Raw genomic sequence first — 16,119 nt, forward strand, 5'->3', positions numbered from 1 at the left:
AAAGGTCAAATTCAGATTTTTATTACACACTTAACTTAAAAAAAAAAAAAAAAAAAAAAAAAAAAAAAAGCCAGTATTAATACTGTGCACTTCATAAATTCTTTTTTTTGATATCTACATCTTACGACTACTACTTACAATTATAACAAACTTGACTCCCCAAGGACAGCTATATGCACACTACAGTTCCCACAGGACATGCTATATTTCAGACAGAAGTGAAATACAACCTCTTCCTTACCACTAGGAAAGTGCGATGCTCTGGTCTGTGCCCTGGTCAAGGCACTCTGCACTGCCTGCTGGAAGTTCTTCCCAGGAGTCTGCTGCTGTGTATACATGCTGTATATTGAACTCGCAGCAACAATCTGTGGCTTTCGAAAGGGTTGAAGGGGAGTCTCTTTGGATGGCTGAGGGGTGAATGGTCTCACAGCTGCTGCAGGTGGACTCTCCTGTTTAGATGAGGAATGAATTTGGTCCTGGCTAGTGGAGGGTCCACTTGGGGGCACAGAGATTCTCTGCTGGATCTGCTGAGAAGAATGTGGTGGCTGCTGTGCTGGTGGTTTCGGTTTGTTCCCCATGGATACAACAGCCAAAGGCAGCTTCTGTGGATTTCCATCAGGCTTAGTCTCTGAAGGCGGCAGCTGACTGGCTTGACCAAAGTAAGGCAAGTTGATCTGCTTTGGTTTAGTGGGAACAGGCGGTGGTACTTTTGTCACATTCTTATTGGGAGTCTGAAAAACAACAACCAAAAAGCAGCCAAGTTAACAAAAATCCTGATCAAGCAGCAGTGCAGTCTGCACTAAAAAAGTGTTTCCAGCAGAACTCCAGTTCTGCCAGGAAAACTAGAAGTGTGCTCATATGCCAAGCTCTTCTGCAGTAACAGAACCCTCCACTCTTCCAGAAGACTTATTGCACCTCTGCAGAGGAAAGTAAGGCTTTTGCCACCACCTAGCAGCCTGCATCAGATACAGGGAGACAATCCTACATCTCTAGCTAACTGCTGTAGTCCATTCAGAAGCTAGTACCTGCCCAAATTGCTCTTTGGGCTCTGGTGGCACAACTGAACACCAGAAGCAGGCAGCAAATAGCAGACAACAGCTGCTGCCAGCTTAGTGTAGACAGCAAGTGTGGTCAAGTATGTCCTATTAGATCTAGTGGGAAGAAATGAAATGCTCTATGGATAGCACAATGGCTAGACACCTCACTACTTCATAGATTTCACAGACATTAGGGCTGGAAGGGACACTGGAAGATTATCGAGTCCAGCCCCCTGCTTCAGGGGCAAGAAGTCAGCTAGAGTCAAACCCTTCTGCAGTCCTGTTTAAAACCTACTGATATTCACAAGAAAGGCTCCTGAAAGCTTTCTTGCATACAGCTCCTGAATAGACCAAACAGTCTTGAATGCTGGGCAGGTGGAAAGGCCTGTTATTGTAAGCAGGTCATGAAGGCGTCAATAGCTGCAAGGGTAGATAGGAGGCTTACCAAAATACAAAACACAAGCAGCTTACTTTAACTTTTGTATTCCTTCCCATTTTCACATTTAGTTGCATCTCTCCAGTTTTTCCACACCCAACCATCCCCCATCTCATAACAAAACTTTCAGGGAAAGTTCTGTAGCAGCTTATTCAAGATCTGAAGGATGCTATCGAACAGCATTAATAGAGTCTAAACAGACATGCCCAAACCTAAATGTTTGGTTTAAAAATACATGTTCTACCTACTAGCCAAGTTAAAATGAATACTGAGTTCAGAGAGGCTGGTGCCAGTAGCACAACTACACGTATACAATCAATATATAGATATTCAGAGTGGCTTGGTGTCACTTACAAGAATTACCTGCTCATTTTCTTTTATCCAGGCTATCCCCTTCAAGTAACACCCAGAGATGCTAGTGGATTCCTTTAAAAGGTATATCTGTGTTATTTAGATGGATTTCTTGGAATGCAGAAAAATTAGATAAGTTAAGTATAGAAGCAAGGACTGAGCATTTTCTGCATACCTGAGCATCGCGTAAGAGATCTTCACTGCTCTGATTTTTCCGAAGTGGGCCCAGGGTTGATACGCCAGCAGACTGATCCACCGAGTCAAACATTGAGAAAGGACGCACCTTCTTCTCTTTTTCTCGCAGTGGAGTTTCTCCATCACCAACTAATAGGAATGTCAGGATCAAGAGAGACACTTGGGATCCAAACACACACAAACAGACCTGCTCTGTGCAGCAACATCCCCCTTTACACGCATGAACATAGGCACATACAAGGACAGATCCAAAATCTGGTAAAGGGGGCTATGGAAGCCTCTTCCCCTGCAGCCCACCAATGCAGCAAAATGGGCCATGGGGGCCTCTGAGGACATTTTAATGTTCCCAGAGCTGATAAGAATACCTCCTTCCCTTCCATGCTCAAGGACAGGTCCCCCCCACCCCAACTGTAGCTGCTGCCTTCCCCACTGTCCCACGGGTGCACCAGTACAGCTGCACCACCCTTTCAGATTGGACCAAGCCAAGGAGCCTCTGCAGACTCTAAGGTCCCCAAATCAGGTAAGAACCCCGCTTCCCCTTCCCCTACTCCCCTGCCAGCAGCTGCTGCTTTCCCTGTTTTCTCAGGGATGGGGAAAGTTTCAAAAGCCACTCCTACCCACTCCAGCCTGGCTGCATGGGGGCTGGGCTCAGCTGGGAACAGGAACAATGGGAGTAGCAATGGGAAGGGCAAGGTGAGTTCCCCACTCCCTGTGATTGCTCCAGGAAGACTGGGCAGGGTGGGAGAACTCACCTGCCCATCCCACCTACTGCTGCTACTGTTTCTAAGTCCATCCCCCACGCAGCCTAGCTGGAGTGGGCAAGAGCAGCTTTGAACCCTCCACTCCCCCACAGCTCCAACCCTGGTCCAAGCTAAAAGGGCACCACTGCACCCCTTCTGGGTCCACCCCGGTATATATGTACACACCCTAGCCAACTGCCCATCAAGAATGAACGGGGGAGAGCAGGCAGGGATGGAGCCCCATGCCACCCACCCCCATCTGGGCCCATTTACCACCCCACCTTCCCTCCTGCTGGTTGGGGTCTGGGTGCACTCCCCCCCTGCCTGCCACAGTGGCAGGTGGAGGGGAGGAGCGGGCTTGAGGTGAGAGAGGACCGAGCCCAAGGGTGGGGAGAAACGGGGCTGCCGCAGTGGGGGGGGGAAGAGGGGGTAGTAGCAGGCCCGGGCCAACCTGGAAGTGGTGGGGGGATGGGAGGAGTGGGCTCGGCACTGATGTGGGGGACTGGGCCCACTGCTCCCCCCACCGCCGTAGCGGGCCAGCTTCTTCCCCCACTCGGGCCCTGCACTGGGCCCAGGCCCACTCCTTTCCTCCCCCATTGCCACCACAGTGTGCCCACTCCTCTCCCCTCCCCCCGTCAGGCCCACTCCTCCCCCCACCCCTGCTGCGTCAGCCCTGCAGACTGCAACAACGGAAGGGGGAAGGGGTGGGCCGAGGCCAGCTGGTATCCTCGGCCCCCTGCGGCGTTCCAACCCCACTCCCCTCCTGCACTGGCCTCACCCCCTCCCCCATCCGATGTCCCCACCATCATGGCGTTGTGCTGCCACTTGTCCGAATGCTGCTTTGCACTCTGATTAGCTGTTTGTCAGCCAATCAGAGCATGAATAAAGTGTTACGGACAGACAGACAGATTAAGGCTTTTATAATATTAGAATAATCACAGAATCAGAGAAGTAGGTCTGGAACGGGCCTTGGGAGGTCATCCATTCCAACCCCCTGCCTGAGGCAGGATCATTGCTTTCCAAAGCATTCCATACAAATCCATTGCCTAATCTCTGTTGTACTGTAAAATTATATTATATACGCAAGTCCTTTCCCATAATGACTTACTCAAGGCCCAAAGGGGAAAAAAAGTAGTATGTGATAAGCTGTCAACAAAGCAACAGCATATTTGCAGCCAGTACATTCTACTACAGCACCATCCAGACTTATAGGTCTTAAACTCTTCACCTCTTTTCCCACACATACCCTTGTAGATTATTATAACAAAGCTGTGAGCAACCAACTGAAACAGTAACTCTAAATTCTAAACTGAATTAAAAATTTGAGCCGAGGCCTAGAAAAGAACCATTTACCATTAACAGTTTCTCCACAGTTTTCAGATTACCAAATGCGAGTAAGAAACAAAATAAAAAAACCCTTTTGTACGGGACAGGTAAAACTCACATTGCCCTTCATTGGTCATATTTCCTTTGGCCAACATGGAGGCTGGTACTTGACTAGTAAGGCCATCTGCATTTGAATTGCTCCAGTCAGAAACAGATGGTAAAGGCTTTGAACCTGGGATTGTAGGACCTAGCGTGTAGGAGGAAGAAGGAAGAAAAACAGATTAAACTAAAACAATTCTCACCAGCTGCTGCACTTTAGATTATTCCTGAAATTTGTTCATCCAATATATTTCTTAAATCCTAAATCTTGTTTTACTACTCTAGATTTCACTAGGCTTTCATAAGAGGTTGCCTTGACATTAACATAAAAAGACTAAGAAAACTCCAAATTTATCAAAACAAAAGAACCTCACTGGTTTCAGCTCTCAGTTGCATCTTCAAAATGCACCAACTTTTGAGCAAAAATTCTTCTAGGTGTCTTTTACTGGCCCATTCCTAGTTAATAAGGAAACTTTTCTTGATTGAAAAAAACCAGAATCAATAAAGCAAGGCATTGAGTGGGAAGTAATGGGAAAACATTTCATGGAAACTGAAATATGTGATACTTTAAAGCAGCAGTAAATCCATCCTGTAACATCCAGAAGAGCAGAAAAATCATCCATATTTCAACATGAAACCCATGGAATTGGAAAGGGCTAAACTTTAAATTTAACAAAATAGGTATCAAGCCCGCTTCAAAAACAATTAAACTGATGTGTGCATCTTACTCTTATTTTTGATACAGCAAAAAACTCAAAAGTTATCTATAAACTTAAGGTGGCACTCTTCTTACACTGTAGAAATATTTTTCAAATACTAACAGCAAGCAACAAAATGTATATTAAGTATTGGAAAAGGCCTCTCATAACCAGTAACTGTCCATTCTATAGAAGTCTACAAAGCAGACCCTGAGTGGGACAAGTAACCAAGCACTACAGAAAGCAAGGTTTCTTAAACAAGATGTATTTGACAAATTGCTAAAAGAAGCATTTGGGTTTTACTCTATTCAGGGCTCACAGTCCACTCCAGGAGTTTTGGTTTCTACTTCCAAAACCATAAAAACTGAAACTGCTTTTCCATTTACTAAAGCATCTGGTGCAATGGCCATTTCTTTTTAAACATCCATGATCACAGAAGCAGCAAAGTAGAACAGGCACAAGTATTCTATTCAGATCTTTCACCATTTAGAAAATGAGTAGTTTTTTGGGTTTTTTTAAATACATTTTTCTTTTAAGTACATTTTGGGGCAACATTACATATAGAGCCCATGCATACCCCATAAACACTCCTCCTTTACTAGCAAAAGAGGCCAGAACAAGGAATCAGACTACAGACTCCTAACAGAGCAGTGTGGTACCAACAGGTCAACATTTTTTTTTAATACATTTTTTTCCTAAAATAAAAGGATAAAGGTTTGATTGTTTGTGAAGTGTTTGACATCTTCAGAATTCTCACCACCATCAGGATACAAGAACTAAGAAAAGTCTCCCTAATCTGCACTGAAGACAGAACAGTTAACCATTTCTAAAAACTACAGTGAATATCATTTACACATAGTAGAGTAACTTTTGTTAGTTTAAAGTCTGTAAAAAAACCTCTTCCAGTGCTCCACTGTTTTGCATTTGTTTACACAAACTCCAATTTCCGATTAGAAGATTATGTAACTATGGAAAAACAGGGACTTTTGGCTAAAATAATCTGCTTTTTTCTTTTGTTTTGTTAAACAGATTAAAAACATTCCCTTACAACATGAAGGTTAAAACCATCCAAACAAAGTAGACTTTGCCACTTTCAGATACAAGAATAGAATGGAGCAGATTGGCTTTCAATTAGCTGAAATATTGTTTGAAGTTTCTATGTACTTATCTAACTAACTATCTGGAGTGAGCGAGTCAGATTCAGGAGAACAGAAGTGGAAAACATTTTTTTGCAGAATGACCAGAACTTGAAAAATAAATTACCACCAGGTGCTTTTGCTTGCAAGACACTCCCAGCTCTCATATTTGGTAGTGTTTGTGTTTTCAGTGGACCATCAGGTGCCTGCAAGTTCAAGGTGCTGTCTGGAAATGCAGGTTTCACCAGAAGTTCAGGCCTGGAGGCAATGCGTGGCATAGTGGAGGACTGGATATATGGACCTACTGCTGCCACTCGACTGGGAGTGGATACCACTTGCTGAGGCGAATTCCCATCTGAGGAAATCTGAATAAAGAAGGGGAACCATCATTAATACTGCAATGCACACCACAGGACATGCAAACAGGAGACAAAGGCAAAAAAGTAGCAGGGCTCCTTTATTAAAAAAAAAAGTGCTTTTAAGGTCCAGACAAATACACACAAGCTCTGCAAAAACAAGATAAGAGACTTTGCCCATAAATAACTAAGTAGTTAAACACCACTGCAACGTGAAAAGCACTTGAGTACTACAAAACTAGATCTACCCTGGAGTAAAGTTTAGCACTAGAACAACATTCCCCCCAAGCTAGGTCTTAAGACTATTTTGGCAGCAGACTAAAACAGAATTATGCTTCTGTTATTAAAATATCCTGCACTTACTGGTACATTTTCCTTCTGCTGCAGTGCTGCCTTCTTTTTCCACAGGCGCTCTCTCAGCTCATTAACACGTTTATCCATGACTGCCACCTCAGAGTTGCGCTTGTTTAAACACTCCCTCTGTTGCTGCAGCTTGGCATTCTGCTCCTGGTTCAGTTTGTTCCTCAGCTGAATATATTCAAGACGGTGAGAGGAAAACAACAAAACCAAACCAAAAATCAACTTTCTGGAGGGAAAGCAGGAAGTTCTTGGAATTCTAACAATTCTAAAAGCTAAAAAAGTAAAGTCAAGTTCACCAATTCACACTACTTTTTCTTTTTGTTCCCTAACAGCATGATGATTGTAATATCCAAACCTTCTCAATGCTGTCTACTCCACCTGTTCTCCTGAATCTGATTAACGTGCTATCCTCACGAGCCTGAGCAGACCACGCATCTTTAGCTTTTGTTGCAACAGCAATTAACTCTCTTTCCAAGGCAAGAAGTGACCCTCCCAACTTTTAGCTGTAATTGGGAATTCTGATCTGGAAAGTGGATTTGACGTTACCTGCAGCTCCTTGTACAGCCGGTCAAGCTCAGCAACAGCTGACTGGTTGTCATGGTAACCATCAATTCGGCCATTCTTCAGCATCTCCAGTTGTCTGGTAAGTTCCTCTACCTTTGACACAGCCAGTACCAGCTCTCGCTGCTTCTGCTGGAACAAACTGTTCATCTGTTCAATTTCTTCCACTAGAGAAGAAGAGGCACACAATAGCCGCAGTTGAGAAAGGACCAAATGCGAGTTGCTTCCAGGCAGCAGTTAAAGGAACAGAGAGCACCCTGCAGTTCTTCAAAACAGCCAAGGGACCAGGTTTCCAACATACAGTTACAGATTGCTCAGACACAAGAATCTATTGCAGGCACTTCTCAGTTTAAGAAGCTTCCCCACCTCCTCCTTAGTCTTTGCAATTATGCAACAGGATAATTAATTTCCAGCAAAACGTAAAGTTTTATCAACTCTGCACCTCAGTATGCTCAGCCCAGTCCACTGATGATAAATAAAAAAAAGAGAAAAGTTGCTTTGATCATTTGAGGGACAGAAGAGTAGAAAGATGAGATTGTTCGTACAGAATCAAATTATTAGTTATCAGGATGTATTTATCTGGATAAAGCTAAATCCAGATTTCCATGAGAGCTGCACCAAAAAAAGTTTAACTATCTTTAGATAGGCACTTATGATATGCAGAGTTTTTAGTTTAGGTGGTCTGAGTTTAATGCGTAAATACGCAAATTATTAGTTATCTGATCAATATTTCTTCAGAGCTCTGAATGGGCTTTCAGGGGTATAGCAAACAACACACTACTATACTACTCCATCAGGTCCTCTTCTAGCCCAAATACATCAAGTAAGACCCCCAAAAAAGTTTAAGTAACTAATGAGATGCAACAAGCCAAACATCATTCAAGCTGCATTAAAAATCCTTCCAAGGTCTTTGTCCACTTTTCCTTACTGTGCTGCTTCACAACTTCTGCCTTTGAACTCACAATTTGATGTCTTTGCTCACTATATTATCTATTTGAATTACATTGTAGCTTCTCAGGGAAAAGGTTTTGCCTTGCGTTATAGCTGCAATGCACTGTGCATCATTTTGATGCTTAAAGAGCACCTTTTAATTTAACTCTTGGATCACAGCTGCTGCCAAGGACTGGAGCTACAGGCTAGTGGGGGGAGGAAAGGGGGAAAAAGGAAGAGAAGAGAACCATGTGAATTGATATGAAGTCTGAAATAAAGTATTGGCTATGTGACCAACTGGCCAGGATGGGACATGCCTACCATCATCTGGTGGCAAATTAGACTGCAGTTTATTTTTGCAATTAAAAATAAAATCACCTCCTGAACAGCATCGTGAACAATATTACCAAACAGCACATGCATCTGTGAGGGGATGAAGAGTATAGATGAAGGGTGCTAACATCAAGGAGGGAAGTTCATCAGTGAAGTACTAAGGGAGTATTAACAGGGAAGTTAAATAATTTCAGAAAACAGTCAACAATGCAAACTTTAAATGAAAATTCCACAGTGCAAGAGTGTTTTATGAACATTTATGCAGATTCCCACCACAATCTTACCCCCAGAAGCACCTCACCTAGTTTGCCATTGCTAAGTCTCTTCTGCTCAACATGACCTTTGAGTGCTCTCACTTTCTTCAGCTTGGCTTCCTGATTTTCAGCTATTTCCTTCAGTCGCTTAAGCTTTTCCTGTTCAGCAGCTTGTTGTTGTTGTCGTTGGTCCTGCTGTTTCAGGAATTTCAAACGCTGCTCCTGCAGGTACAGGCACAAGCCAATTCAGCAATTACTTTTTTTTTAAACTACATTATGAAGTGGTCTCAGGAGAGGAAAGCAGTGTGTGTCACAGGCCGTACAAAGACTCAGACATTTGACTGGGACAGACCTCCGAGTCATGATCACAGTGAACACAAATAATAGCAAGTAGGAAGATTACAGAAGTGGCAAAGGTTTCAAATGGCAAGACAAACGTCCTAGAACCCACACTCTGAACCAGTCAAATTTATCCTTCAGGCATTGGCTGGAAGGGTTCAAGTTGACTCTTCAAATGGTAAAAAACAATCAGGAGTCACTGATATCCTCCTACTAAACTCAGCAACTGCTTGCAGTTTTCCATAGGTTAAAGTCAGAAGGGCCCACTAGATCACTGAGATCCAATCTTTTTGGCAGGGGTGCCACAAATTAATCCTATAACCTCCTTGAGTGCCACTCCAATCCATTTCCACTGTCTGATCTGCTTTTTGCTTCCTGCCTAATGTACTTAGCTTTCTGCCCTGTCTGCTACTGCACTGCCTGTCCTTTCCCCAGGCTGCCACATGTCAAACACAAACAGACTACTTGTGGCAGCTATACTGCAGAATGGCCACCTCTGCACTAGATCTAGTCTTGTGATTCTCCAATAGGGAGTGTTGCAAATTTCTGGAGGATACCTGAGAAGGGGTAAATATAAATAAGGATAAAGGAAAAAAAACAAAACATGAGGGAGTCTGCAATATCCTTTCATTTGTGAGAGAGGTTACTGCAGGGGTGGGAAAATATTGCAGGTGGAGGACTGCTTAACGAAGTTCGGTGAGCTTTCGAGGGCTGCATGGGTAGCTCTGCCTCTTCAGTTGCCCCACCTCGGGTCACTGTCTTGGGACTGGAAGTCCCACCCCCTAACCCAACCTTTGCCACCAAAGTCTCTCCCCTTGCCCCTCAAAAGTACTACTCTGGGGTGGGGTGGGGGGAGGAGAGGGGTGCCATCTTAGAACCAGAAATAAAACCAGATCATATGCTAAAAGTCAAACATCTACTATAACATATTTTAATTTTATTACAAGAAATATTTTGGTCAGGATTTATGTAGTGTATATACAGGTGATTGCATAATAAATCAAAAATTAATTCTTAGTCTTGTATATTGTGTGGGGGTGCGGCTGGGGGGGAAGGTGTGTGTATGGTGGGTTGTGGGGGGCTGTTGTGTATATATGGGGGTAGGGTGTGGGTGTATGGCGTTTGTGGGGTATGAGGGAGAGTGCAGGGGCTGGAGGGACCCCCTCCACATTCCCTGCATAGCTAAGCAACAGGTGGGGGTGCTCAGGGTACTCATGTCTGACAGTGCACAGCAAAGGCAGCTGGTTTCAGCACATGGGGCTTCCCATGCTGCACAAGTACAGGGACTGCACGTATGCAGTAGGGAGCGCCGGCGATAGAGATGGCCTAGCAGGGGCTGCACTCCTTGCCATGATGTTGACAGTGCTGGCTGGTCTACCCCGAGTGCCCGCATCTGATGTTGCCACTGGTGCCCAGCTGTGCACCATGGAGGAAGTGGGGGGGGGTGTTCTCCACAATCTCCCATCCTCCCTCCCACACCCTGCCGATCTGAGCTCCATGCTACTGCCACCCCCCGGACGTGGGCTCCACACTGCCGCTAGCCCCATGCTCTGCACTCCCACACAGCTGCAGCTCCGCCCCTGCCCCCACCACTTCTCTACCTGCTGCCTGGAGTGAGCAGGACACCAGGGAGCTGAGCAAGTCCCTGGGACTGCAGCAGTAGCCCTGCCCAGGACCTGCCTGCTGGCTGGGCCAGGCCTTTCCACCCATGAGGGAGGGAGAATGCATCTGTGTAACAAACTTAGAGGGGTACATGACTAAAAAGTGAGAGACCACTGACCTAGTCTGATTTCCTGTGTATTGTGAGCTATTAAGTGTCACCTGTTTTCTCCTGTACTGAACCCAGAAAGTACATTTAGAGAAAGACTGAGGCCTTTCTAGAAAACACTTCAAGATACGGAGAATACAACTGCCCACTGTAGTTTGTGGTTAATGGAGAATCAATGGTTTCCCAAGCACCCACCAAAGTCTCAGGTCCAACAGTTTTTAAAAGCGTTTGACTAGCATTTCTGGTTTGTGCTCAGCACTTTGTCAAAAATCAAGACCCTTTAAGGCACCTAAAGTTTGAATGCCCAACCTTAAGACAGGCAAAAAGAAGGCAAAAGTTGCTTTAACAGTTTGCAGCACCTGCAGCATGTGCTGCATCAGTTCGGAGTTTTAATCTAGTACTGGTTAACCAACTAGTATCACAGCACCCCCCTTAAAAACGGGTACATCTTCTTATCTTGGGAGTTTATCAGGAAAGATTTAATTAAAAATTCCTCTTAAGCACAGAGGATACAACTAAAAGGAGTAGAAAGCGTGTGTATGGGAACAGGCCAGACTTTCTAGCAGTCTTTCAGGAAAGGAAGAGGCAACTATCCCAACTATGCAGCTGGTCCAATTAAAGCTATCACCCTAAGAAAACCTTTCATCTAGCAGGAAAAGAAGAGGCATCTTAATTGGAACAGATCTTTCTGTAAAACAGCCAATAGGGAACTTAGTTGCAAGGTCCAGACTACAAGGCAAACCTCCCTGGTGGATAGTCATCTGCCCTGCTGGTGCAGACCTAGAAAAACAACTACAAAAGAGACTGTAGTATGCAAATTCATTTTTTCTTGTATGGTCTCTTTGGAAAGAAATATATCTAGCTTTCCTATTTCTCATTTAAAGATGTGGCAATTCAAAAATACTGCTATCTCTGTTCCCTGTAACTGATGACTCCTGGCTCTAAACGGTTACATAACCTGGCAAATAGAGCCTAAAAGCAAACATCCTTGATAACATGATACCCTACTCTATCTAGTCTAGAGGGACTACAGAGACACCACTCTGCCCTGATTAAGTTGTACAGGTAAAGTAAGGATTTTTTTTTTTATGATAATCTCTTACTGGACCAATTGTATTGTTGGGAGGCTCCAACAGCCCAACTACCACAAGTACAGTATAGGAGGCACTTGCTGGCAGCTTTCACTTTGAGAAGAAAACTCCAGTTACTCAGCACAGGTGGGTTCAGCTAGCAACTTCCCATTTTCCTGACACAGCACCTCTGGGCAACATATCTCCCTTGAACACTTGCGCACTGCCAAATGCAAATGAAGACTAAGTCCTAGTGGATATCATTTTGAGAGTGAGATTTAGTATTAAAAGACAGTATACCACTGTGTAGTTGCTATAGCAGCACTTAATTGAGTAAGACTTACTGGAATATGAGCAGACTTAGCAAACAGCATGAGAAAAACTAAAGTGTTTCAATCACGTACAAGTGTCTGTGCATTAACCCTTTCACTTCTACAGTAAGGTCTACTGATTCAGATCATATAACAAAAGGATGACAGCCAAGGAAACTGTTTTCCTCCCAACCTAATCATCCTCTACCTCTCTTGCCCTTCTCTCCTCCCCCAACTCCAATATACACTGCAAGAGCCCATCTCCAAACAAACCTCACAATCTTTCTCCCTCCCCATCCTACCTCCCAGTCTAGCCAATTCTCTTTGGCTCACGGCATCTCTCTCCGATTTCTCTCCTTACTACTACTCAGCCCACAGCTACCACTGACAATAAGAGCAAGCAATGGGACCTGGCAGGAGAGAAGCTGGGTTTCTAGCAGAGAAAGGAGGTTTGAACAAGTCTAAATATGTTTCCAAGAGTCCCAGTACAGTCCTTCTTCCCTGGTGCAGAACACCCTAAGACCCAGGGAAGCTCTCCCACCCCATTAACTGGAAACATTTCATAATGTTCTCAGGAGTGTTTGTTATAGCTGGGTTGATCTAAGGATACAGGCAGACAAGGTTTTTTGGGTAAATGTGATACCTTATTAGACCAAATAAACAAAAATTGTGAACTACACATAGATATTGGATTTATGGCACATTATAACCTTCCTGCCATCTGATAACCCCAGGTAACCTCTCCGCATTTGCCCAGCTACATTTTATCACTGGTCAACATTTTCCTCTTTTTGCATTTTTTTCCTCCCCCACCTACTTGTCTGACAACCATTAACTTCCATCCCCTGTGATCTTCCCTGCCACATATTTGCATTTTCACAGACCTACATATTAGCTTAAGCTTCTATTCTACCTAAGAGAGTACACAAACATCAACAGGGTGCCTGAAGAGTGTTTCTGTCCAGAAGCTTGTAAAGAACAATTTTTCCAACTATTTAGTTGGTCTAATAAACGATCTCATTTATCCAAAAGAACTTTGTCTGCTCATAAATGTTCTCAGAATTTAAAAGGTTTGATGTGACAATTCAATTCCCTGGGATTCCTTGTTCTGTCATCAGTTTTGCTGAACAGTATCTGCCAACTTCTTTAGTAAGCACATTTGTAAGTTATTTTTTATCAAATATTTTCCATCTTATCCAGACAGGGACCCTAGGAAACCAGACATGTTGAACTTTATAATGAAAAATCAAGAGATCATGACAGCAGATTCCTGTACCCAGAGACAAAATCCAAGCAAATCCCAATGAATCCCAGTAAACAGCTGGTCAATATACAGGGCACAGTGGGGGTTGGCAGAGCTGTTGCAATGAATTGGTGCGTTACTCCCCATCCTACAAGCAAGCTGGACCTTAGTAACAGCATTTTATTTTAAAAGTGTTCTGTCATTTAAGCTGTCCCAAATAAATCTTCTCTCATAAAAATCACTGCAAGGAACCAGAGACTTATTCAGGTTGGCGCCCTTTGGTGTGTTTGGATGTTAAAGTACTGAGCGTACTCAGAAAAAAGAAAAAGTGCTCTTCCAAGCTTTTGTTCCTGGACTGTAAACAAACTTATTTCAAGTTTACCTTGTTAGCCAGCATTTGTTGTTGAACTTCAATCTGCTGCTGTTGGCGTGAGGCCATTTCCTGTAGTTCAGCTAGAGTCATATCCATTCTGGGAGTGCTGACCTGCAGATGAAAATCCAAACTATGATGAATGAAATGCTTTCAGATATAGAAAATGCATATTCAACTCAGGGGAATACTAAGTGATGAATAAAAGCCTTTGGAAGGAGTGCTCTGCATTCTAATTGATCTGCTCATTCCATCTGCAAATAGTTCTGAATCTTTCAAAAAAAATCTTTATAGAATAAATACCCAAATAAATATTTATTGATCTAAATGAAAATAATAGAAAATTAACACCACCACAACCCTGTCTATTGGGACAATTACAAACCACTTAAACCTGCTTGGCTACCATTTGGTACCATACATAACAGCATGATACAAGCTTGCAAGATAAGGAGCCTTTTGTCCACAATCCAGCACTTAAGCACAATCCCATTTTTAAGTACTTGACAAGTCCCACTGATATCAAAACAGCATGCAACTACATTTACACAATATTTTCCAAAGCACCTTTTTTAGAAGGGCCCTTCTGGATTAAGTCCAGCACAAATTTAAGTGCTTTGACAAATTGGGGCCAAAGCATTCATCACCCTGCAAGACAGACTGACAGCACTGGAGACTGCAAATTGCTCCATTCAGTCACTGGACAAATACGGTGTAGGCTTCCCTGCACCACCATTGTCAATGTGCTGACACCAGTGATGTGACAGTGATAGCACATGACAGTTGTAAAGTTCAGTTTATTCCCTTGACAACTTTTGTAGAGATGCTAAGAACTGGAAACAAGAGTGACAAGTGATGAAGAGTTTTCATTGAAGGAACTGGTCACGTATTTCAGCACAGGCGCTAGCAATCGATCAAATACTTCCCTTTGGCTGCCAATTCTGATTTGCACCAATAACTCAGAGATCACTTACTCCATTCTCTATTCTTCGATCACCAGGCATTTTTACACCATTCCTCTTTAGACCCGGGTCCTGAGACCTCTGACTAGTCCCTAGATTAAAACACAGGAGGAGAAAGATGGATATTTAAAAATAACTCTACTTGCTCATTTAGACATAACATCCTTGTAACACACCCCCTTTGTTTTATTTTCAGTATAAACAGAGTGTTTTATTGCCATCAATACTACAATAAACTTTGCTGCAGACCCTGAATATTTTACCTCAATTTACTGGCTGCTCAACAGATAAAATGATCTCATCTTCGCTGCACTGTACCTGGCCACTTTCTTCAAGGAAATTAGAATGAGTCTAAACAAATTAGATCTAGCATTTACACAAGCAAGTTAATGGCATGAATGCAGTCTTCTTATTTCATAAGCACAGGAACTGGCCTTATTTCTTACTACAGAACATGTGTAGTTCACATGGGTGGATAGAGAAGAATTCCAAGTGCAGCTTAGTCAGCCCACACACTAGCAGTGAGAGTTTATTCTTTACTCTGATGCAGGGAATGATGTGTAAACTTGACGGTTTGTCTTGGCATATGTTGGGAAAAAAATTATAAGCTCACTTTCTGAACAAGATATTCTTTACTTTACTATACGATGTTCTTTAAACATGAATTTACAATTTGGTCACTTTTCTAGATGCACTTCTGAGGCAAATCTGCAAAAAAAATCAGGAACAGGAGCATGCTATTATGTGACAAAGCAGTCTTAATGAAATCCTGACCCATTAAAATCAACTGCAACTCTCCTCCCTTTCATTTTGTGAGGTCAGGATTTTCTCTTCTTATGACTTTATGCAGAAAACAAGGACACTAACAGTCATTTTTCATTAAGTCATAACAATGTCTAGACAGGCTCTGTGATACGGGTATTTTCATCTCTACTTTTCATGGTGACTTAATGTCAACATTAATTTCTGATTCCCAAGATTGTTAACAATGGGCTTATATTAAATAAAGCAAGTCCTTAAAGCCAAATGCCACTTAGGCCCAACAGATACCACCCTCCCTCTCCAGCCAGCACACTTCTTGCACAGGTGGCCCTGTTGTTAGAAAGAGACCTGAATATCATATTCCCTTCTGCCAGTCTCCACCTACAGGATACAAACTCCTCAAGATGCAGCACACCTAGGGTAATTCTTATATAAGAGACAATCTGGACCAAGCTATAGGTAACTAAAGCAGTTTGAAACTT

The 16,119-nt window shown here is 43.2% G+C and overlaps 1 protein-coding gene across 2 annotated transcripts in view; it reads right to left on the reverse strand.

Moving 5' to 3' along the window:
* Positions 1-16,119, reverse strand: part of TP53BP2 (tumor protein p53 binding protein 2) — a 65,171-nt gene that overhangs the window by 16,099 nt on the left and 32,953 nt on the right. Inside the window, exons 4-12 of one of the 2 annotated variants that reach the window (XM_019549531.1) lie at positions 14,888-14,967; positions 13,926-14,027; positions 8,860-9,034; positions 7,281-7,459; positions 6,738-6,902; positions 6,146-6,383; positions 4,204-4,332; positions 2,000-2,148; positions 242-731 (exon numbers count right to left, since the gene is read on the reverse strand). In XM_019549531.1, the coding sequence (XP_019405076.1) occupies positions 242-731; positions 2,000-2,148; positions 4,204-4,332; positions 6,146-6,383; positions 6,738-6,902; positions 7,281-7,459; positions 8,860-9,034; positions 13,926-14,027; positions 14,888-14,967 (1,707 nt within the window). Of the gene's footprint in view, positions 1-241; positions 732-1,999; positions 2,149-4,203; positions 4,333-6,145; positions 6,384-6,737; positions 6,903-7,280; positions 7,463-8,859; positions 9,035-13,925; positions 14,028-14,887; positions 14,968-16,119 lie in introns of both variants that reach the window. The other variant, XM_019549530.1, reaches the window with a different exon arrangement.

Source organism: Crocodylus porosus, unplaced genomic scaffold (genome assembly GCF_001723895.1).
Source record: "Crocodylus porosus isolate Cpor-Errol unplaced genomic scaffold, CroPor_comp1, whole genome shotgun sequence".
Taxonomy (NCBI): Eukaryota; Metazoa; Chordata; order Crocodylia; family Crocodylidae; genus Crocodylus; species Crocodylus porosus.